The 24,571-nt window shown below is 40.1% G+C and overlaps 2 protein-coding genes across 2 annotated transcripts in view; one reads left to right on the plus strand and one right to left on the minus strand.

The window, feature by feature from the left end:
* Positions 1-1,794: 1,794 nt before the first annotated feature.
* The window catches only part of LOC118405073 (titin-like), a 48,842-nt gene continuing 26,065 nt past the window's right edge, over positions 1,795-24,571 (minus strand). Inside the window, exons 10-27 of the mRNA XM_035804475.1 lie at positions 22,368-22,451; positions 21,781-21,873; positions 21,378-21,434; positions 20,995-21,069; positions 20,737-20,796; positions 20,499-20,591; positions 19,980-20,081; positions 19,280-19,369; positions 15,850-15,968; positions 15,103-15,261; positions 14,528-14,606; positions 9,600-9,736; positions 8,336-8,527; positions 6,951-7,094; positions 6,176-6,311; positions 5,559-5,650; positions 4,699-4,832; positions 1,795-4,006 (exon numbers count right to left, since the gene is read on the minus strand). Coding sequence (XP_035660368.1) covers positions 3,856-4,006; positions 4,699-4,832; positions 5,559-5,650; positions 6,176-6,311; positions 6,951-7,094; positions 8,336-8,527; positions 9,600-9,736; positions 14,528-14,606; positions 15,103-15,261; positions 15,850-15,968; positions 19,280-19,369; positions 19,980-20,081; positions 20,499-20,591; positions 20,737-20,796; positions 20,995-21,069; positions 21,378-21,434; positions 21,781-21,873; positions 22,368-22,451 — 1,997 coding nt within the window. The 3' untranslated portion in view covers positions 1,795-3,855. The remainder of the gene's footprint in view (positions 4,007-4,698; positions 4,833-5,558; positions 5,651-6,175; positions 6,312-6,950; positions 7,095-8,335; positions 8,528-9,599; positions 9,737-14,527; positions 14,607-15,102; positions 15,262-15,849; positions 15,969-19,279; positions 19,370-19,979; positions 20,082-20,498; positions 20,592-20,736; positions 20,797-20,994; positions 21,070-21,377; positions 21,435-21,780; positions 21,874-22,367; positions 22,452-24,571) is intronic.
* On the plus strand, positions 10,923-13,583 carry LOC118404707 (tripartite motif-containing protein 3-like). The gene has a single exon (XM_035803973.1). It carries the CDS (start codon positions 11,232-11,234, stop codon positions 13,509-13,511), a length of 2,280 nt encoding a protein of 759 aa, XP_035659866.1. The 5' UTR covers positions 10,923-11,231; the 3' UTR covers positions 13,512-13,583.

A 24,571-nucleotide genomic window follows, 5' to 3' on the forward strand; every position in this document is an offset into this window, starting at 1 on the left:
ATATGCAAGTCTTGAATTGTTAACTTCTCATTATCTCTGATAAAATTCTAAGCTGCCAATTCAAATACCTCAGGTACAATGTCAAAATGTGATGATTTTCAAAATATGCTTTTAGTTTGGTTTTACATCTATAAGAACTTACAAGTTTTTGTTACTTTCCTCTCTTGGATGTACTGCATTTTCCATTGTAGATGAACAAGTGGTTCTTACAAATTCACAATATCGCTGTGTGTGTTAGACAACAAATAGCCTGATTTAATCAATCTTCTATATGGCCTGCCCAGCAATATTGCTGGTCTCTAGAAGCTTGATGGAGAATAGCCCTAACTCAGGGGAACTGGCATGGGTTTTCCATATATGGCCAATTACAGCCCCGGACAGCAGAGTTTGTGTTACTCAAACTAGAAAACGAAAAACTGTAGCTTTTTTGTTTTCTAACAGGTTACCATACATCATGGTACATGTAGGTCATGTATCATAATTCTTAGCTTTTTATAAAAGCATGACTGCCTACATGTCATCGTGTTGTGTTTGTGTGTAGGTATTCGTATAGTTACGCACGATTTTAGCATTACAAAAAGAATCTTGTTTTGAGGATGTAACAGTACAGTAACTACTTTAAAATCACATATGAAAATGGTTTGAGTCTCGTGCACATGCAGTTTTTGTCATCATCATCGCAGGCTGCTTGCCTGGACCAAGTCCAGACTCTTTCTCTCCAGACTGTTCTGTCCCCCATAACGTTCTTTAAGTCCTCGACCCACAAAATGTGTAGCATTAGTATACTGCGATGGCTTTAACATACGGAGAGTGCCATGGCAGTGTGGGAAGTTAAATCTATGTTGGAAGTGTCAAAACTTATGGTTCACTTACAGAATACTAAAAATTCTAGCTCTCTACAATGCTGTGACTGTCTAGCTTTTTTGTGTTTTTTGTTTTAGATATCCCTTCATCAAATTAATTAATAAACATTGTTAAAAGAAAATGGCTGTTTCAGATATAATTATACAATGGAGTTTACACTTAGTCTTAATCTTTGATCATGTGTGCGATACAGAATCTGATGTAACACAAGATTAAACGCATGTCTATGCAACGAGAAGCATCGTTTGTAGTCTCCGTATTATATATAATGTAACTCTACAAGAAACTAGAGAGACAACATTTTCGTGAAAATACAGAATGTTTTCAAGCGGTTTTAAGGGTCACTAGTCGACCGCTAAATGTTCATCGTAGCAACCTTTTTGATTACATGAATCTGACATATCCCAGAGAAAGTCAGACTTTCGGCCAATCAAAAAGCTGGAAACGTGGATCACATGTTACAACTTCCATTTTTGTTCTTAGTTTGGAATATGAAAATGTTTGGATAGAAACAATATTAGTATGTTTTCCTCTGGGAAACTTAATAACAGCCAGCGCTGCTATAAGTCTTTGACTAGAACACAGAGTTTCTGAGTCTAAACGTAATATCTGTAAAACTTAGCTTTTTCCTTGTCATCATTATATACTAGAGGATATCTTGTTCCAGTGAGATCGCGTGGAGCAATCAGCAGCGCATTGGGCCTGAGCTTGAATCTGGCTGACGCGTCACCGATCTTGTGCCCTTGGGAAAGGCACTTTACACGATTTTCCTCGCTTAACTCATGATCTGGTGTAAATGAGTACCTGTCTGCCTACCATTGTCTTCCGAGACAGATGGATGCCAACAAAAATGTCTTGTTCCAACAAGTTCCTAGCAAGTGGAAAATACAATAATTATTGTATATCAAAACACTTCAATTCATTTACATGTCAGTTTAATACATCATTTTTAATGACGATTCAACATTACAATGACAGGCAAAGAATGTTATTATTTGCTGTAAGTACAGTTCATAGAAAGCAAGAATGCACATGTATTATTTGAATAGCTCCATACAGATTATACATTTATGTACAACATTGGTGTACATTTATGTTATTGCCCGTATTGCCAACTTGTGAGGTCCAGTACCATTATCGACTTGTAGGTATATCATTTTAGTATTGATATGTTAAGCAATACTGGAAATTTTTCACACCTGTGTATAAAAATACATAATTGTACAGTTTGTACAGTCATGATACAAGTACTTGATTTTTAAAAAAAACTAAGTCTTTTGAAAGTTGGTGAAATTTACTTGATGTAAAGAATGATATAAAATTAATGTAGTTTCCTTGTGCAGGTCATAATAAATACATTGAGTAACATCGAATTCAAAGCTGACTGACTGGAACTATTTAGATACAAAAATAGTTTCAATCCACAATTGTATTTCGGGTTTTGGGTGGGTCACTTTTTCACAATTTCTCCTTTGTAAGCTAAAGCGAGCATCTCACTGCACTGCGCCCAACTGCAGAGAAAATGCAGAGAATATTTAACCTAAAAAAATTGCAATTTCAGGGCACAAATTGTGATTTGCAGTGGTTTGGGAAGCCTGGCACAATTTGTTGAAATCCAGTGAAATTCCCGCGCTGGGTAGCATTTTGGCACAAAGTTATAAACTCAAAGAGTCAAACAGCAGGAATGGAAACGGACACGATCAAAATTAGCCAAGAAATGAATGGCACATGACACATAATGCAGCAGGAGCAACTTTTTTGCATGAATTCAAAAGTTACGGAAAAGTATGCTTACTACTTTCTGCTGTGCAGAGATGAATCTGTGTCATAAAAATATCACATTTTTGTTTTTGCTTTGTGTAATTTCGTAAGGTAAGTACAGCTGTCTCTATTATTTGCAGACTATACAGTAACTGTATGATTGTAAGTATATGAAAATTGAGAGATTAAAATAGCAACAAAACAACAAAATTCGCTCAACACACATCTTAATATACATCAATAGGCAAACAATGGTGAAGCTTTTTGCAATACATAACACGTTAGTAGCGACACATAAAAAATGGAATGGCTTGATCAATATCATTTTAAAATCATACTCGACACTTAGGGTCATAAAAGACAAGGAACAGTATTTTCTCTTTGACAGCAAAATTGAGTTAGAAACAGGTTAGTAAACTTAAATAAATATAATTATGATAAAGGTTAAATGTTAATTCAATGCTGACCTACACGTACAGGTATCTAGCAGCTCCATTTAGACATTAATAAAAGTAATAAACCTAACAGATATGCAAAAGTACTAACAAAATTGCACAGTATCGAACATTAGAATAATATTATGTACTATACATGTACATGTAACTAACAGCACTTTGTACATTGTACAAAACATCATGCATATTTCCAGAACAAAGCAGGCATAACACTCAAATTAGCGGTGGATTGTCACATTGTAGCTGTTTAAAAAAAAATCTATACAGGCGGGTATTTTCTACCATACAGTAGAAACCAAATACTGTAAATGCCTTAAAGTACATGGTGTGTGTACAATATATTTTCCAATTTAGTACATGTACTTATAATATAAAAGGTAGTAGGGAGAAAATGGAATGCTTGCAGTGGTTTTAATTTTTTTTTGCATTTGAAACAATGTGGTAGCAAGCAGAAAACAGAACAATAGTTTTTATGCGGCAGTTTTGAGATCACTGTGAAGAGGTTGTGGCAAAAATGGAGAACAAACCACCATGAAAATTTCAACATTTACAGGGTATCATTAAGATTAACATCTAGATTGTAACTCTATACATCGAATCAACTATCTAAAAAGTAAAGACAAACATCCTTTAAGCTAACTTGTCAATCTTCGTATCCATAACTGTCAATAACAATATGGAAAGTATTCAGCACCATGGACAGAACAATATGGAAAGTATGCAGTACTTAAGGTTAGCCTTTAACATTAAGTAAAACAATCGCAAAGCTATGATCTTAGATGGCTGTGAGAGTTTTCTTCTGTTTGTCGGATAGGTCTGGGTGCCACATGTCAATGATGAGGATCATGCGGTAGGAATCGGCCTCCTGCCAGACCTCGTGCTCAAAGGAGTCGTCGAAGATGATGACTTTTCCTTCTTCCCACGTTCTGAAACACAAGAAGTGCACATCTTTAGTTGTCACTTTAGCATGACGGGTCTTTGTTGGTTTTGCATAGCCAGTAGTACACAAGAAAACAGTTACTGGATAGATTTTGGTTTTACAACTTACAATGTATAGACATCATATTTATTTGAAGGAAGAAATCGAGTGCGAGCAAATGAAAGTTGGCCACTGTTACAGTATGGACTGCCCAATGTGCCTCAAACGCCTGGGAGGAAAGAAGGTGCTAAGGTAAGGTGCTGTATGTTTGCCCAGCAATTGCTCCCTACTAGTAGTTAAAAGTAGGCCTAAATGTTAAAAAGGTTTAACCAAGGAAGTTAATATATATTACCCTCCTTGGTTTAACAATGTGCCTAGTAAATAAAAAGATTTAACAATGTCTGATATACTATTTAGAAACTGCAGAATGTCTTTCCCCTATCAGGTTACTGCTTACATCATGCAGAAAAGAAGTCACGTTACTTTTCAGTCAGCTGAGTGGACAAGTCACGTGACCCCCTACCCTAATGCTAATCCCTTTGACCCCATTTGCCCTCTGACCCATCCCTAATCATTTGTGGCTTCTCCTTCACTGAGATCACTACCCTAAAGTAAAGGTGTGTGTACCAGTCTGTGAAATAGGCAGAAAACTTGCAAAGAGGAGAATAAGGATTGAAACAATAAACTTTGTGTCCTTACTTTATGTCATCCGCCACCCGTAGCCTGGTGCCGTTCTTTGGTATGACCAGTCCCAGATGCATCCGTAACCTGCAGTTGGTGGGACCTGTGTGCGGCCACACGTGGGTACCCGGCTGCATGATGGAGTACTTTATCTGTGGGGAGAAAAAATGTGAAAACATAGATCAAACAAACTTAGAACGTACAGTTGTCACATGGTGGTACCTCACTGAAAGTTAACGTTGCTTGTGCATCTTAAACTGTTACCTGTAACAGATGCTTAGGGGTGGCACCCATCTCCATATCTGTAGCCCGTGGGCCACACATTTGTGCAAGCCACTACAGTAGGGGGCAAGCCCGCTGGTAGTGATGTGTGTTTAGTAACTCCTATACTCATTAGTGCTAAGCAGAGAAAGCGGCATGTACCATTTTTTAAGTTTCTGGCCAGGGATCAAACTCACAACCTATTGAATGCAAGGCAAACATTCTACCCACTCAGCCAGTGTACCGGTGAGTTCATTCAAGAGAGATACAATTTATCACTTTCATAACACAACAAGTGAAACCTTGTGGATGGACAACTTGGGGGCTGGACAAATAAGGGACCAATTTGGACAGGTACAGCTGGCTTGAAGAGGATTGTCTCATATAAAAGGTTTCCAAGTCAGTGTTTTACAATATGTCAAATATCTGTCATCAAATAAACATTGCGTGATTTAAAACAGCAAAACTATCCAACTACCAACAGGCCTACAATGTATTTAATGTACGGATTGTAATACTATTCATGTACATGTATGTACAAGTCAATTCACTGTCAGCGTGGGATTGTATTGTGTACATTGATGATTATGAATCATAAATAAATAATTTCTGCATACCTGTCCCCTTTTACAGCCGGTAGCATCTTTGATGTTGCTGATAATAGAACACGTGTGTGGTGCTCTGTTACAGTTGGCTTCCTGCTTCTGGCCTAAACACAGTAGCAACAGAAAGGGATAAACAGTGTAAGGAAACAAAAAGATCAAAAGACATATACACACTGTAGGTGAGGTGGCAAGTTTTACAGTAACTGTAACATAGCCCAGGTACTATTTGGGTTGTAATGTTTGCATCTCACCGAATGTTACTAAATTCAAATGCAGTGCCGTCTCCAGGACCTGTCCGGGACTGAAATTTGCTTGTTGGGACAGAAAAACTATCGCCCCATCTGTCCCAAAAAATCTGAACTTCATGACATGAAACTGTTGACAATCTATTTTCACGAGCTTAAAATTACACGTTTAACAAGGAAAATCAACAACATGGGCTCCCAAACAATGAGTGGGACGAAAAAAACATTGGAGACAGCCTGTTTCAAATGCCATCTTTTCTCTAATATTCAACTGATGCCAAACTACATGTACTCTGCAGGGAAATGGTAAATTGGAGATAATAATGGATATCAGTCATGACAATCAATGATTATTGATGAGTATACCCAATATAAAATGATTACCTCTCTGATATAGTGTGAACTGTTTCCAGTCGCCTGTGTTCTTCAGGTTTTCTTCCTCCGGTAAAAAGACTCCCTTTTCAGCATCCATGTTCTTCAAACCCTCGTCTCGAATCACTTCCCAGTTCAACTCTAGTCTCTGTGTCAAGTGTAAAAAAATAATTGGTCAGTATACAATTATTAGAAAAATCCATTAGGATGACCCTGAAAAAAAATGGACTGACAACAGAAGAGAAGGTCTTTTCATCTAGTCTCGGTTGCAATCTTTGAATGGGGCTGGTTTTTATTTTAGGGGGAGGGGGCGCTGGTTCGCAATTTTCAACGTTGGCTACTATTAGGTTCTCAAGACGGGGCAAACTCCTTTCCACAGCAAACTCCCTTCCTCAACAAACTCGCCTTCCTGGCATAAGAGAACCTAGCCAACGTTTAACATTGCTTTAGGCAAATGCAGTATCTAGTACGATACCATGGTGTGCTACGCTTTGTGTAATTAGTTTAACAGTAAACGGTACATTCAAATAAAAGAGCATCAAACAAAGCAGTTAAACAGGAATAAAAAGTGAAGCTACTGTGAGTTTTCTGATCGAATACAGCAACTTGGTAATTGTACTTGTAGCTGACTATCAAAGTTAGGGCTTTTGTCACATGGCGTGCGAGTAGGAGACCACTGAATAGGTAATTTTGTCTGCACTTCAATGCTTTCTTTTCATTAAATCACACATTACAAATAAAAGATCATTAAACAAAGCAGAGACAGTAAACAGGCACCCATGTATACCTTGACAGCGCGGATGAAATCGTTTCCGCCGTCCTGTGGAGTCCAGAAGGGCTGAGCTCGGAGGTTGGGCTCGTTGTAGAGCGAGCGCTGGTACATGGAGGCAAACAGACCACGATCCGCACCACTCTTATACCAATACTTTGCCTAAGAACAATGCGGGTGAATATAGATTGAATAAAATGTAGAGAGGCACTCCAGACAAAAAAAAAAAAACTAAAGGTAAAACGGCAAAAATGTCTGGTGCATCATATCCTAGACTGAAATCTTTCTCTGTACTCAACTTAGCAATCACCTTAGGTAGGTTACAGGATAGCCTTTCGGACACAATGTCATGACGTAAGCAATTGTTAAAAAGTGTCAGGAAGGAAAAAATCAAGTATACACCTGTCTACTGTGTAACTCAGGCAAAGGATGGTGACTGTGCGAACATTCTCGAATACCGACCTCTTCCGGGTTCCCCATCCTGTACAGAGCATCCCCCAGGTGGAAGAAGAACCTTCTGTCGATGGTCCCCTCCTCCTGTCTGAATGCCCTCCCTCAGCAGGATTCATTCATTCACTCACTCAATTACCCCCAGGTGAAAGAAGAACCTCCCATCGATGGTCCCCTCCTCCTCAGTTTGGATACCCTCCCTCAGCAGCATTCATTCATTCATTCACTCACTCACTCACTCACTCACTCACTCATTCATTCATTCATTCAACCTTCTTGAGTACTGACCTCCTCTGGGTTTCCCATTCTGTACAGAGCATCTCCCAGGAACCTTCTGTCGATGGTCCCCTCCTCCTCTGTCTGAATGCCCTCCCTCAGCAGCATTTATTCATTCATTCATTCATTCATTCATTCATTCATTCACTCACTCACTCACTCACTCACTCACTCACTCACTCACTCACTCACTCACTCACTCCTTCACCCATTCTCGAATACCGACCTCCTCCGGGTTCCCCATCCTGTACAGAGCATCCCCCAGGTGGAAGAAGAACCTGCCTTTTGTTGTGCAATAAAATCAATCAATCACTCATTCATTCAGTGATTTCCATCCAATCCGGGCATCCATCCATCAAGATTACAGACCTCCTCTGGATCCCCCATCCTGTACAGAGCATCCCCCAGGTGGAAGAAGAACCTTCCATTGATGGTCCCCTCCTCCTCCGTCTGGATGCCCTCCCTCAGCAGCATTCATTCATTCATTCATTCACTCACTCTTCCTAAGTACCGACCTCCTCTGGGTTCCCCATTCTGTACAAAACATCTCCCAGGTGAAAGAAGAACCTTCCGTCGATGGTCCCCTCCTCCTCCTCCTCCTCACTCACTCACTCAATTACTCATCCATCCATCCATCCATCCATCCATCCATCAAGTCTTAGAGTACATGTACCAACCTCCTCTGGGTTCCCCATCCTGTACAGAGCATCCCCCAGGTGGAAGAAGAACCTCCCATCGATGGTCCCCTCCTCCTCAGTCTGGATACCCTCCCTCAGCAGGGGGATCGCCTCGTCATACCGAGTCTCTGTCTTCAGGATGAAGCCCAGGTGAACCTTCGCAAACCCATCTTCAGGCCGAATCTGAATCACCTGTACAAAACAAAAACAGTGTTAAGAAAACTGATGACAATCGGTAGTAGTAGTATCCATTATTTGATTATAATGCTGTTGGGATCCCTGACACAGAGGTTATTGTTTGGCAAAATTTAATATTTTGTCTCTGTCTTCAGGAAGAAACCCAGGTGTACCTGTACAAACCCATCTTCAGGCCGAATCTGAATCACCTGTACAAAACAAATTAAAACAGTGTTGAGAAAACTATTGCTTGGCAAAAGTTAACATGATCTCGTCTCTGTCTTTAGGATGAACCCCAGGTGCACCTTGGCAAACCCATCTTCAGGCCGAATCTGTATCACCTGTACATAGCAGATACAGTGTATTACTAACTAGAAATTAAACTAATGAAAATAGAAAAAATGATGGCTTTTGGAATAACTTGCCAGGGAAGTTTTGCTACCAGAGGCGTTGGCCAGCGGAGCGGTAAACATGGACTTGAGCGTGGCCAATTTTTCAGTTCAATTCCTGCACCCCCATATAGGAAGGCCTGGTGGAGGCTTAAGGCAAATGTGCAGATGTTGGCACGATGGCACACCAAATCCGTGTGACTGTGTTTTGGGCACACTTTTTGACAGATAAGCTGAAGAGGTTCAGTGGACGTCACACCACCGTTATGGTGGGTATATCGCAGGGGTCTAGCCAGCTCGAATTTTTTTTCGTCAGCCAATTCCCATTGTCGCGAAAACACTATTCCAGGAGTTAGAGAGACTGATCTGAGACCTTGAAAAACGGGTTTTAATGAGATTATCGTATGCAAAAGGGCACCGACACACATTGTCAACAATCATAACAATAGCAAAACAAACAGTGTGTGGCTTTTACGGCCGTGGACGGCGTCCCCAAGCAGCCTGTAGCTTCCACCAAGGAGCTTTTATCAGATTTTTTTCCGTCAAAGTTGACGGATTGGTTTTAAAATTTTTCCGTCACACGCAGCAAATTTCTGTCAATTGACGGAAAAACGGACGCTGGCTAGAGCCCTGGTATATCATGTAAACTACCTTTGCCTAGAAAAGACGACCTTGGGTGCTAGAAGCCCACGCCCTACCTCTCCAAATATCCTCTTGGCAGCGTTGTTGTTCCCCACCATGAGGTATGACACGCCCAGCTGGTTGAGGATTTCCGGTTCTCCCGGCACCATCTCGTTCAGACGACCCATGGTTTTCACTGCCTGGCGAAGCTTACCTGCAAAATACACGAAACTAAAGTCAAGTCAAAGTCCTAATTCCCACGCCTGATGGTGCATAGGGCAGCACCATCTCTGTTTCAGTAGCCCTGGGTCACACAGCTTTGTGTAATCACTACAGCAGGGAGCTAGTCTACTGGTAGTGGTGTGTGTTCAATTTCCACCGTACTCATTCCTGAATGCTGAGTGCTGAGCAAGGAAAGTAGAATGTACCATTTTTTAAGTCTTTGGTATGACTCAGCCGGGGATCGAACTCACGACCTAGAAGGCCAGCACTCTACCCACTCGGCTAATTACATCGGACAGAGGCAAATAAGATGCCAATTTTTCCAGGCAAAGGACGTCTACAAAATAATACTATGTAAGGGCACACAGTCATTTACATAGACTTGTATCAAATAGAACATCGGATTCTATAATACTTCTAAAATAATAAATTAATTAATTTAACATGATCACTTACTATGGGGTGCAAAGGTTAAGTGGGTAGAGCATTTGGCATGCACTCGCTAAGGTCATGAGTCTGGTCCCAAACTTTAAAAATGGTATACACACTGCTTTCTCTGCTTAGCACTCAGCATTAAATATTTTGGTTTAATGTAGTACAATATTATTCATGTGCACTTAGTCTCAACAGGACTTTGGTCCCAAAATGGTCTGCCTTGCTGCCTTGGTGAAACACCTGCTTTAAATAACATTAGGCTTGGAAAAGAAGCAAACCTTGAAGCAAACCTTGTAATCAATCACCGTGTCCTGACATGTTTGACAAAATAACGATTTAACACCAACGTCTGTCAGACACTGCACGTGATCATGACCAGGGCTCGAAATCCATTTTTTCTGCATACCTGCACTGGTGCAGGTAACATTAAAAATTACCTGCACCAGACAAATTTTACCTGCACCACTCTGAATTTAGGAAGTATGAATCATACTAACATTGTTCAGGAACCATTGCTATTTCTTCTTCTGTATTTTATAGTTGGTATCAGCCAATGCAGCTATTATAAATAACAATCCACATAAACCTACATCATAGGACATTTTATGTATAAAATCCTGTACATGGACCAGTGCAGGTTAGGTGCAGGTAGACACCAGAAATACCTGCACAGCTCCAATTTTATCTGCACTAACCTGCATATGCAGGTGGTATTTCGAGCCCTGATGACGTAGAGGTGAAGATTGTAAGTGGTTAAATTTCTGGCCATTTTTCATACAGCGCCATCCTCGGATGATATTGTTGGTTTAACTTTTACTTAGTACATCTGTTTCTGCATGTTAGCAACTACACTGTAGTGGGCGTAAATACAATGTACATGCAAGTCAAGGATATATGTTAAATAGTTGCAAGCATGTTGCAGGGACTATAGTAATGTGAATTATACAGTTGTCAGGGGTTTGGCCTGACCTGAACAAACAATATTGTGGTCACCATGCATGGTCATAACCTTAACCGGATTCAGGACAGCCACATTGGCGAGAAGTTAAATCATGGGGTCCGCACCATCGCACTCGGAGCCAGTGGAAATCACACAGATAACTGTAAAAGATAGAGCGACGACTCCATCCTCCAGCTTCCAAGAACAGATCCGGGAAGAGCTGACCTGCAGTATCTGCTTGGACCTGTTCATCCGTCCGAAAGCGCTTCCCTGTCAGCACACCTTCTGTCAGGACTGTCAACGGGACCATGCTGAGGTCAGAGTGCCTTTCCAGTGCCCAAACTGTCGTCTCGAGGTCAGTTTGCCACCCGATGGGGTCGCGGGTTTCCCTGACAACCACTTGGTTACAAGTTTGTGCGAGAAACTCCAGCACACAGAGAGTACAGAACAACCCAAGTCTGAGAAAAGGTGCGGCATTCATATCTCAAACACTCTAAAACTTTACTGCACACAATGTCAGAAGCCGGTTTGTGAACTGTGTCTAGAGGAGACGCATAACAACCACCGTACAACAACAGTTAACCAAGCTGCTCAGGAAAAGAGGTCTACAGTCCAGGCCTTGATCACAGAGGGAAGGCACATTCTGGAAAGCTACTGCAGCTTCATCAGAAGTCTGAGGGAAAAAGAGAAAACCCTGAATGAACAGAAACAGCAGACAGACAAGAGCATCCACCAAGCCTACAACCAGATGCTGCAGAAACTCATCGAGAGGAGAGAACAGCTCTTGTCTGAATCTGAACAAAATAGCCGAAAAAATTTAGCCACGATGCAAAGTGGTAGAGAAATAGTGCTGACAGACTTCAACGAACTGTCCGCTGCCTGCGATCAAGCGGAGAAAGAAATGGAGCAGGGAGGGGTTGAGTTTCTTGGTCAGGAGTCCATTCTGACGAAGGCAATAGAAAAGTACAGACGAAAAGCAGCACCAACTCCAGTGCGCACCCACCCTGCTGTCTTTGAGCCAATGTACACTGCGGACACCGCCGTACCGGTGTTAGGACATGTGAGGGTCCAGTCTCTCCCATCTGCACCAATCCAAGCAGCACCTGCACCAATCCCAGCAGCATTTTCATCATCTAGTAATGAAGCAGCAAAGGGCAGAGGTCATCACCGTAGAAACCACAGACAATCAGTCCTGTCTCTCCCATCTACTGCATCACTAGAAGTGCCTAATAGAAGTATTGACCGAAGACATTCAGACCCACTTTTTCAGTCTTCTCCAATCCTTGAGGAGCCTGCCACTGCTGATGAGGCAGCTTTGGGCAGAGGTCATCACCATAGAAACCAAAGGCGATTGTTCCAGTCTCTTCCATCTTCACCGATCCCAGCACCTCCTGCAACTAGTAGTAGTGGAGTGGGGAGCACAGGGCATCACTATGGTAAGAAGAATAAAGCGACCCAGACTCTTCCATTTGAATCAATCCTAGCAGCGTACACATCCAGTAAAGTTGCAGTGGGGGGCAATAGTCAGCGCCAGGGCAACCATAGGGAAGAGAAGCAGGGGTTTCAGAAGTGCTGCACCTTTGGAGGTCAGGGTTCAGGCACCGGACAGTTCAAGGGGTCACTTGGGGTCGCAGTGTCAGATGAAGGGGAGATCTTTGTAGCAGACAAGGGGAACCAGAGAATCCAAGTCTTCACCCTGCAGGGGACGTTTGTCCACCAGTTCCCGACAGTCGTTCCTGATGAACGGGACATGGAACCCATGGATGTAGCAATGGACGGGAATGGGAACCTGTGGGTGGTGGGAGAGACAGAGACTGGGCACTTTGCTGTGCAGTACAACAAACAGGGAAGGGCGCTGAGAAAGATTGAGCTAGAGAAGTCAGACTGGAGAAGAGGAGTTGCTGTGGACACCAGATGGAACCATGTTCTCATCACACACACTGCAGGCTTCATCCTCCGACATGGTGAAGTTCAAGTGTTCAGGTCTGATGGGAAGCTTGTAAAAACCGTGGGACAGCGTCAGGGGATGAAGCGCCTTCAGTACATCACCGTGGACGGGGAGGGGAACATTCTCGTGTCCGACTTTCACAACCACTGCATCTACGTCTACAACAAGAACGGAAAGTTCCGCTTCAAGTTCAAGGGCGAGGGAAGCGGTAAACAGCTGTGGCATCCCTGCGGCATCTGTACCGACAGGGCGGGTAACATCATCGTGGCGGACAGCGGGAACATGCGCGTGGAGATGTTTGACAGGACAGGCAGATTCCTCGAACACATCGCGACCGACATGGACAAGCCGATGGCCGTTGCCATGGCAACACAGGGACGGCTGGTCGTGACCGATTGTCCTATTCTGAAAAACCACACAGTCAATGTTTTTCAGGACTATTGAATCTGAGCAAAGTCATACTGAATTGCAAGCTTTTTATCAGCATATAGATCTATTCAGTATCAAGTTACACACTTGACATGTTCCTGAATTGCAAATACGCCGTAGAACTGTTGTAAAATTGCACACCCCTTTTGCCAGTGGGTATTTCATGCAACAAATCTGGGTTGTGCAACAATGCAAAGTTATCCAGCATCGGTTTGGGATTTGGGGATTCCGTGCAATTAACAGAAGTGTGCGGTAATCTGTTGTGCGAGTAACTTCTTTGACTTTGACTTTATTCAGATCCACAATTAGCTTAACAATATGCTTCTGCTGAACAGTATCAACATTCAACAAACAACATTCTGTGGAGAAAGACTTTAAATTTGCTTCTAGTTGACAACTTCCAGACCTCTAAGTCTTGTAAATGCACACACCTACATGTATAGTAGCATGCAAGTAACTTTTGAAAAGGTGTCATATGGTAATATAATATGTACGAAATATAAAATTTGTGGGGAGTGTTTGTCTCAATGCAATTTAACATCCTTACCAACAACCATGATGGTAATAAATGATATTAAATAATTTATCATATTATGACTTAAAGTTTATAAATTTAAAGCAGGAACACTACTGTGAATATTTCTGGGCGATCCTTCCCGCGGTCGGGTTGGTACCTCGGGTGATACGGAATACACCATGTTGTATTTTATTTATGTCATACTCACCTGAGAAAACACATAATTTCGATAAGAAATGCACCAGAAGTTGAAAAAATGTTGTGTCCTTGAACAAAGGATTGTAACAACAGCAATTCTAACGTCCGAATCCGGTATTCGAATTTTCAACCATGCCATATTCTGCCCATTCGAAATAGTTTGATTTACTCAAAGGAAGCCTGTGTGATACAACTTAGAACCTGTGTGATACGGAAAGTTATCACACGGTCGGGAACACCCGTATGGAACGTTTTCTGGTCACAGGTATGACATAAAAAAATTACAACATGACAATGTATAAAACAAAAAGCCTACCATAAAAGGTGAGTCGGTTGGCTTGCCTAAGTAGCGCCTGTTTCTTCAGCTCTTTGGGACAGTTCTTTTGCGTTGGGACCTGAAATAAATTGGAAGGGAGGCAAATGAAGGTGAAACCTACTGTAAGGAACAGGGAAAGAAATTTGTTACCTAATGGCAACCAAAGAGAATGCATCAAACAGAACTATGGAAAAGATAATATTATACAGAACAAAGATTCAAAAGTGGATTTAGGCCACATCAATTCATGATACTCAGATATTAATCACTGCCACTCAACCCAAGAATGTACGATCATAAGGCATTGTTGTATGAGGAAACTTTAGTAAATATCAAGGCTTAGCTTAAAGTTAACTTACAGTGATCATAAACAGCAATCAATGAAGAAATATCACAAATATGCTAAATCAAATTCTAGTTAACCAGTTTGTCAGTTGGTATAACCAAATTAAATTTTAATCATTAACTTTATCAGCAAAACAACATTGGCCAGGCATTCTTTGGACTATATAGTATCAAACAACAATATTGGTACATTAGGGTACATGTAAATCACAATCTTTGAAGCAGCTTACCTTGCCATAGCTTTCGATGCATGCTTGGAGCCACTCATTGCTTTTCCATTTATCCGCCACCTTATCCTCGGCCTGTGCACGGCCGAACAGCGCCCGCGGACTGTCGGGGAATATCTCCAACAGGGAGTCGTATTTCTTCAGGGCAGCATCATAGTCACCCTGGGTGGGAAAATTTGGTTTCTGTTGAGAAAACTTGTCATAATTATGTAAACTGCCTTAAGGGAACATACCAGGTTTATACTGAAGAGTACATTCAGGCTTCCTATCTGGATTTATTTGATCTTCATAGTTGTAGTCATAGTCACCCTGCTGGGTGGGAAAATCGTTTCTGTCGAGAAAACTTGTCTATATGACCTCCATTGGTCTTTGTAAACTGCCTAACACAAGCTATATAGCCAGACAGATTTACACATGTATTTGATCGACTCACATCGTGAAGGGCCATTTTCAAGAAATGTTGCAAGTTTTTGTGGTGTGGCTCTCCTTTAACAATGGACAGCCAAAGCTAGGCAATCATTTACACCTGAGTTGAGGGAGGGAATGGGTGTAAAGTGCCTTTCCAATGGGAATAACATCGGAACCTGTCAAGGATTAGAAGTCCAGGGTCGCATGTAACTTACTGGCCACTAAAAGACATGTACAAAAAGTAATGACCATAATTATTCCCTAGTACATAGAGTTTGCTTGTGGGGGGGGGGGGGTCCTACTTCTGAATGGCTTTCTCTAATGACACGTTGAAATTCTTACCTCGTCAACGAGTTTGTCGGCTGCATCCAACTCCTTACGGATCTTCTTGTCCTCAGTGTTGGTGATGGCCTCCTTCTTTTTCGACTTGGCGATTGACTCCTTAACTTTCTTTACCTTCCCTGTTACGGACAGAATCAAACCATGCATTTAGCAAGTTATTCTGCTTACATAATTCAAATTAAAAGTACATTCTACATGTTTGTTGTTTGTACAATGTAACATGCAAGGTATTCAAGGCAGTCTTTCACATTACAAGAAAGCATGCAAATGATGATTTACTTCGTACTCTCAAACAATGCATTTCAGTTTACAATGGATAACAAATTAATTTTCCAATAATGTACAAGTATGTCGTGTTAGTATGACAAGACAAGACCATGTGGGGACAAGGTGTAAGAAGAAAACAAAGGAATAAGAAAGAAAGTGAAAGAAGACATTCAGTTTTGCAAATGATTTAAATGCAATTCAATGCTCTTTGAAACAAGACTTAGTACTCACTTATGAGAAGCGCCTACTACTAAATCTACGCGACTCAACCTCTGCTTGGAGAGTAAGACTAGCACACATGCTAGTGGTTGGTCAGAGCAAAACACAAGCAGCATGCCCTACTCAAGTGGTTACGTAACTATCCCACTTTTAAGCCATAAGGTCACATGTAGACTTGATTCTTGTCAGAGCTGTCACTTTCTTGAACCTTGATTGGCGGGAAATTTGAGGCTGTCACAATGTCTGTTGATAAAAGCAAGTATGGACACAATGTGTGTATATCTAATGTGATTCCTCATTCAGTGGTTGACATGTTGCAAAAAACATGCTTGTGAAAAATCAACATGCAGTACCACTGTTGGGAGAAAGATGGCGCTTGTAACACATCCGGAAAATCCCAGATTGTCGTACCGCGTGGCAGCAACAGGTGGTGCTTTTGTAACATCTTTGTTCTGCAGTGCCAGGTTTAACACTAGGGGGAGCTCATGTGATCATTTTTAAGTACATGTAAAAAGCACAACTACAATTTTGTACTGTTTTGCAACCATATCTTTTATGAATCTGTTATGTGTACCTTTTAAAGGGGTGTCATTTTACATTTGCTACCTTTACAAATTCTATAGGTAAACATGCACTTTCATCAGGTTGTGTGAAAAATATGACAACTTAAGTAATCATTATGACTAATAAGTCTTAAAGTCATGTCAGCTTTTTGTTGTTTGTGGTGTCTGCTTGATCTGGCCTGGAATTATGTTAAAATCTTACCAAATTAAACTTAGTGAAAATAATTCAGTCTGACAAGCGTGAAAATTGAATGGCACCAAGTCTTTATTACTGAGAAGATACACAATGAAATGAAACAGGTAACTTACAAACTCAATCAAAATATGGTATTGGAAATTGATACAGATAATTTCAAGAGACCAAAAGTGAAACAAAGTACAAAATTACAAAATGGTATAAATCAAAGTATACAACTTCCAGACCAGACCAACACACAACTAAAAAAACTTCACATCTATTGGCTGCAAAGTTGTGACACAAATGTTGCACTGGTGGACAATTGTCTTCTGTCAACTAAAACACTCACAATGTTGCGAACAAGTACTGAGCAAATTCACATTGTGACTGTACGTCTTTTAGCCATTCTGTTGCAATTCAAAATCATTCAGTAACGAAAGGGCATAGGAATTCCCACTGATATGTCATCAAATGCTTTAAATTTGAAAAATCTAGAATTCAAAGCAATTGCTTTCTAAAAATACAGTCAACATGACAGTTCAAAATCAAAAAAATCAAATGATTTTATACAATGCTCAAATGCATTTTTCTTTTCAATCTAAAAAATGTTGGTACAGGGTTAATTTTGAAAGGCTGTCCTGGTCTTGCCTGGCTATCTGTACCATCCAAAGTTGTGCTTTTGTGATAACTCTATAAATGATACAGACACAGTACAGCGTGGTTGAACTATTGCAAAATTCAGCATCTTGCCTAACAGATAAAGCTACTACCTAATAGTTTTTATTTTTACCTAATATCTAGTATACTTATCTAAGTATACTTATCTAATATGCAAATTTGATACCTATTAAACATCAGGTATCTTCGGCTGTATTCTTTTTTTTCTTTTATGAGGGTGGGGGGGTCGGAGGGGTGAAGGCATTTTAGTGTGAGAGTCATGAAATCATGCCCCACCCCTTTCATATTATTTACTTAGATTTGTAAACAGAAAAGGCACAGGTTGGGTCAACTGTAGGCTATCTACTGATACAATTGCATCAAAAGAGATAAAAAGGTATTTTCCCCCTTAAAATTCCTAATTGTTACATATTAGATTAAAAACATTCAGATAGCTGCACCTATTTTTTTTCAAATTTTCACTTTAATGTAATATTGCTGACACCAAGTTGTTAAAAGGATCATTTGATGACAGAATATGTACATCAATTTTGCACATTATTTTTTGGATTGTCAGTTTTGTGTGGTGCAATCAAAAAACATGCATGGAAACATGCTCAACGCTAGATGCAGAGAAAGTTTTACTAAAATTTCACTTCATGAGACAGGGTACGATATGTGTGTTAGTACACGCAAAGTGTTGAATTTCAGACATTGACCATCATGTATACTAAAAAGATGACAGAAAACATCCAACTTTGGACTTCTCCAAGCATTATACTTCGGGTAAAAAGTCATTTACAATGTGATATGATATGAACTAAAATCAGTACAACAAATAATAAGAATTTAAAAAATGTTAATTACAAACAAGTGCTAGTCTATGTTGTTATATAACATATACATGGAAAAATTAAATGACACATTAATATTGTTAATACAGTGGTTATTACATATTAGTTGTAAATACAAAATGTAGCAGCATGGTATATGATAATGTTAGTGTGCGTTGGCAGCGTATGGCAAAATTGTGCGTAAACTAGTCAACACTGCTGTTATGAATTAATGAGAATATATGAAATACATGTTTGTGCATTTCAAACTATGAGAAGTCACTCAATTGTAACATAAATTTTATATTGCTAAGACTGCACTTTTGCAATATCAAGGAATTTCATATGACCATTTCACACTTAAACATCCCTCAAATATGTCCAACCAGACTAAATAGCAAAAAGCCTAGAAACCCAAAAATGTCTGGTGTTAAAAAACTCTGCTCAGCAGAAAATTTGCGACTTTTCAGCGATTTGTTCCTTTTCAGCCAGCGATTTCCCAAAATGCCCATCAAAGATAATCCCAGATTTCTTGCCCTATACTTGACACCCCTCCATGAAATGGAATCATCCATTTTGACCAATTTTTTCTACACACAAGACTGTTTCATGTCAAATTCAGGGGTGATCAGGATAAAGCAGTAAACTTGTTGCAGCTGCAATGGCATGAGAAGACAGAAGGTACTATGAGGAAGGGTCTTGGTCCTCCTTACGTCTGAAGCTTTCTTCAGGATCAACATCTTCTTCTTCTTCATCATCTTCATCCTTTGTAGCTTCTTCATTATCTTCTTCTTGATCATCGTCTAAGATTGAAAAAAATTGAATGAATGATTATGAGGTGTGTCTTAATGAGATGTTTTTGATTAATCATGCAATTGTGTAATGATCTGTAGGCAAGATTAGAGTTTTGGTGGACTATGAGAGAAAAATGAAGGTACACCACAGAAAGTGAGTAATGAACCTTCTTCAATTGTCAATGACTGATTTGTGTGGTAGCAAACTTTTTGAATGTCCCTCATAGTGTTTAAATTTTTGATCAGATATGGAAGAAGTATATTTATTTGAAAACACTGGGCCATGAATGCTACCATACCAGCACATCTGACTAAAAGCTTCTAGCGTCTCTAGAACTAGATGGCAAACACCTCCAAACAGGAAACCTAGAAATATTCTACCCCTCCCAATTCATGAGTACAGGATTGTGCATGCTAATAAATGATCATGTAAGACTTGAATCTGTCGGTTACTATATGGTGTTACAGGATGCTATAACTGGTTTAAATGGCGATGGACAACCTTGAGCTCCTATAGGACGGTTTTGCACAGTGAAAGAAATCATGAGATTGTTTGCAAGGTTTAGGCTCAGTACATTCCTGGACTTATGCCTTTTTGTAAAAAAAAGACAAGACTTACTGTCATCATCTGCATCTTCCTCCTCATCATCATCATCATTTTCCTCCTCATTGTTTTTCTCCTCAGTTTCTCCTGCAGATGGCTCTTCAGAATCAGCACCATCTTAGTCGAGAAAAAGATAAATAGTTGAATTAGTAAAAGCAGAACTCTCAAAACAGTGTTTCCGATGGTGGGTTAGTATTGCATGTATAATATACTATGTCATGTAGTAACCATGCAATGCATCAATTTACAGTTACCTGCAAAAATGAGCAATTAGTTTAGTAATTTAAGTGTCAGTCAAAGTATAAAATAATCAGTGTATTCCCATCAGTAGTTAGTTATCTGGAAAGAGAAAAATTGTTCCCATTTATCTGTATTCAAAACAGAGATTAACTTATGAGATTAATATGATAACTCTTTAATTCAGATAATGTAGCTATGCATAACATAATTTCAACCATTATGTTCATAGACAAAGTCAGTGCACTGAGCAGTCCTTATTGTCTGAAACATGCTTGATTGAGGATTGCTATGTACCATCCTCCTCCTCCTTCATATTACCATCCGATTCTTCTGCCTCTTCTGTAGATGGAGCTTCTGAAGGTTCCTCATTGGAAGCTTTCTCTTCCTCTGTTTCAGACAAATCAATGTTATGATTAATTTATGGTCTATTGTGACACTACAATGTTAAAAAAATGATGACAAAACAACAGAAAACATTATAAAAGAAAAGTAGAGCAATTGCAGTCTTTATTTAAGTTGGAAATGTGCTGACCAATGACATCGTTATCATCTTCTTCTTCAGGCTCTTGCTGTGCAGTTTCTGCTTCTACTTCTAGGAAAAAAAGTGTACAACAAACATTTTAACTTTGATAATGGATCACAAAATGGTTGTAGAAGGACTTCTAGCAAAACATTTATTGAAATGTTAGGGATACCATATCCTGAAACAGGTAAGCACTGGTTTATTCCAGATTACTTGTATGCATAAGTCACAATTTAATGTGAAACGATGTTGGTGTCGATTCCTTACTTTCTTCTTCTTCTTCTTTCTGTTCTTCAGGATTTTCCTCTTCCACAGTTTCTGGCTCATCATCTTGGGCATCACCTATCAGAATTTAATGACATTATCACTTTGTGTGTACTCTGTGTACAAGTTGTGTTGTTTGATGTGATGGTGTTGCTGACATCATTGTTATGTGTGTACCTTGTCCTGTGATGGTGTTGCTTACATCATGGTAATGTGTGTAGCAAAATAGATACATGAATATCAAACAAAATCACTGTAGATTGACAACAAACTTAGTTATTATTGACTGAAAAAAGGAATCTACAATTTATCTTATTGCCAGGCATTAGTCATCATGCAGGCTGCAATATAAACACTTAATTTATATAACTGAAAATAAATCTTACTATCATTGTCCTCATCATCGTAATCATCATCTCTTCCTCCAATAAAGTTGTCTAGAACTAGAAATAAATGAGAAAAGAAGAAATGAAAAAAAAAAACATCAGAAGCACTCAATGGTATAATTAAGTACTTGACTGCTATAATTGTTTCTAACTTATATTTTTCATATTTCTTGTAGTTGTACATTTTTTCTACTGTCAGACTAAAACTATAGAATTATGCATTCCATGGGTTGTTTCCATGCAAGGTCTAGAATACTACATCATTGTCATAATATCACTACAGTAACTTAGTGTAAGTCTTCAGATAGAGGTCCTTATTTTGTGCTGTTAGTGGAAGAATGCCTGAAACATTAAAAAAAACAATTATCAAAAAATGTATTAATTCATCAAGAAATCATCTTACTGTCTTCATCGTCATCATCATCATCATCTGTAACTTGAGGAGGGGGGATTTCTGGGGCGGCCACTGCTTCCTCTGGAACTGCCTGTTCCTCACCTTTATATGACCAGAAATTCAGTTATCATTATGACTGTATAACTGGTGTAACAAACGTATGAATGCTTCTTAATGCATTCACGTGCTCGTCCTAGATGGGCCTTAATACAAGACTTAGTTGTAAAAATGACATTAGAAAATGCTTTCTCTTTTTATTTAGTGTTAATATGTAAAACCACAAAACGTACATATAAAAGATTATACTTAAGTTATAGCAATCTTAGACTACTGGTTTCATATTCAAAATTTGTTATCCTCCAAAACCATAATCAATCATAGTTACATAATGAGTACTGATGGCAAAGCTGTCTGCTAAACCAAAGTATGTCATAGATATCTTGACCAGCAAAAAGTCCAACTACCAAAGACTGTTTAATGTAAAAGTAAACCTAATTGAGACTTATCCTAAGATTTACCATTTATGCATGTATACAATGCACATGACTGTATAACAATGAGATGGGTACATGTAGAATGAAGTGATGTATTTTTACCATCTTCTCCCCTTGCTTGCTCCTCCTTTGCGATGGCATTTTCATCCGGTAAGTCTCCCTCCTCCACTGCCTCAGCATCCTCTGCTGTATCGTTGCCATGGAAACGTGGTGATGGTCAAAAAGCAACAAAAATACATGGTCCCATACAAACAATGTGCATTTGGGGGATATTGATTTGCACATACATTGTAGATGACATGGGGCTATATGACATGTTGGGGCTATAATTGGTGAGTGGGGACAATGAGACATTCGCAAACATCAATCATATTATGTATCATTCATTTGGGAGATTTTAAATGCTCAAAAAAACTCCGTACTCATCAAAGTATGGGGTAGTTGTTTTTGTAGTTCTTTTCATCATATTTTTATTCTATCTTTTAATATCATTTGTAGATTATCCAGTTAGTCAATCATGGCTTTTATTTACACCTTATTGTCATGGCCCAATGTTAATTGATGATTTATGAGCTGGTTATTTTACACTGACAAGCTCACATTTATCTGCGGGGTAAAGATGACATGCTCTAAATTACCCTAAGTAAAAATAGATTTTTATCTATTGGGAAAAGATTGCACATTAAATTCCTTGTGATTAGATGATTGTAGAGTTAGCTGGAGGAGAACAGGTACTGTACCAGGAGCTTGCTCCGTCTCATCGGTGCTATCATCTTCATCAGCTTCGGCAGTATCCTCGCTGACAGGCTCCTCTGCCTCCCCCTCAGGTTCTTGCTCCTGCTGTGCTTCTTCTGATGCTTCTTGAACTTCCTCTTTTGTATCTTCAAGTTCTTGAGCTTCATCCTCAACTGCTTCAGGTTCGTCTCCATCTTCACTGGCAGGTTTCTCTGCTTCTGCCTCAGGTTCTTGCTCCTCCTGTGTTTCTTCTGATGCTTCTTCCTCCTTGGCTACTTCAGGTTCTTGAGCTACTTCTTCACTGGGCTCCTCCACACCTTCCTGTTCCTCCTCAGATGCTTCTGCAGCAACTTCAGGCTCCTCTGCAGCAGGCACTTCAACATTTTCTTCAACGACTTCAAATTCAGGCTCTTTCTCTTCTTCTACATCTTGCTCCTTGGTGTCCTCCCCTTTATCTTCAGCAACATCTTGGTCATCTGCTGCGACTGGTTCCTGTTCAGCTGGTGCATCTGCTTGTATGTCATCTTGAGACACTTCAGGTTCCTCGTCCTCAGCAGGATCTTCAGGCTCTTCAAGATCTTCTTTCACATCTTCAGCAGCTTCTTGTTCTTCCGCAGCTACTTCTGGTTCCTCACCAGCTGGTGCAGGGTCTTCAACAGGTGCTTCAACAGGTACCTCCTCAGTAAGTATCTTGGGTTCCTCTTCAGCTGCTTCTTGTGCAGGTTCATCGTTGTCCAGTACCCAATCAAGATCAAGATCAAGATCAAGATCTAGCTCTTCTTTGACATCTTGTGCAGGTTCTTGCACAACTTCTTGTGCAGGTTCCTCTACAACTTCTTGTGCAGGTTCCTCTACAACTTCTTGTGCAGGTTCCTCTACAACTTCTTGTGCAGGTTCCTCTACAACTTCTTGTTCAGGTTCCTCTACAACTTCTTGTGCAGGTTCTTCTACAACTTCTTGTTCAGGTTCTTCCACAACTTCTTGTTCAGGTTCTTCTACAACTTCTTGTGCAGGTTCCTCTACAACTTCTTGAGCAGGTTCCTCAACTTCTTGTGCAGGTTCCTCTACAACTTCTTGTTCAGGTTCTTCCACAACTTCTTGTGCGGGTTCCTCTACAACTTCTTGTGCAGATTCTTCCACAACTTCTTGTGCAGATTCTTCCACAGCTTCTTGTGCAGCTTCTTCCGTTTCTTCTACAACTTCTTGGGCAGCTTCTTCTGGTTCTTCAACAACTTCTTGAGCAACTTCAACGTCTTGAGCAGGTTCTTCTACAGCCTCTGGCGCGGCTTCTTCAGTTTCTTCTACAACTTCTTCCTGTCCTTCTGCAACCATTTCTAGCTCTTCAACAGCTGCCTCAGGTTCTTCAGCCTTGTCTTGTTCTTCAGTGTCCTGTTCTTCAGTAGGAGCATCTGCTGCCTCTGCAACTTCCTCAGGCTCATCTTCAGTTGCTACGGGTTTCTCCTCTTGCACAGTTTCAGGTTCTTCTACTTCCTGAGTTTCCTCTTCTGCAGTTTCTTCCACTGGTGCTGGTTCTGTTTCTTCTTCTTCTTCTCCCTGCTCTTCTTCCAGTG

Source organism: Branchiostoma floridae, chromosome 17 (assembly GCF_000003815.2).
Source record: "Branchiostoma floridae strain S238N-H82 chromosome 17, Bfl_VNyyK, whole genome shotgun sequence".
NCBI lineage: Eukaryota > Metazoa > Chordata > Leptocardii > Amphioxiformes > Branchiostomatidae > Branchiostoma > Branchiostoma floridae.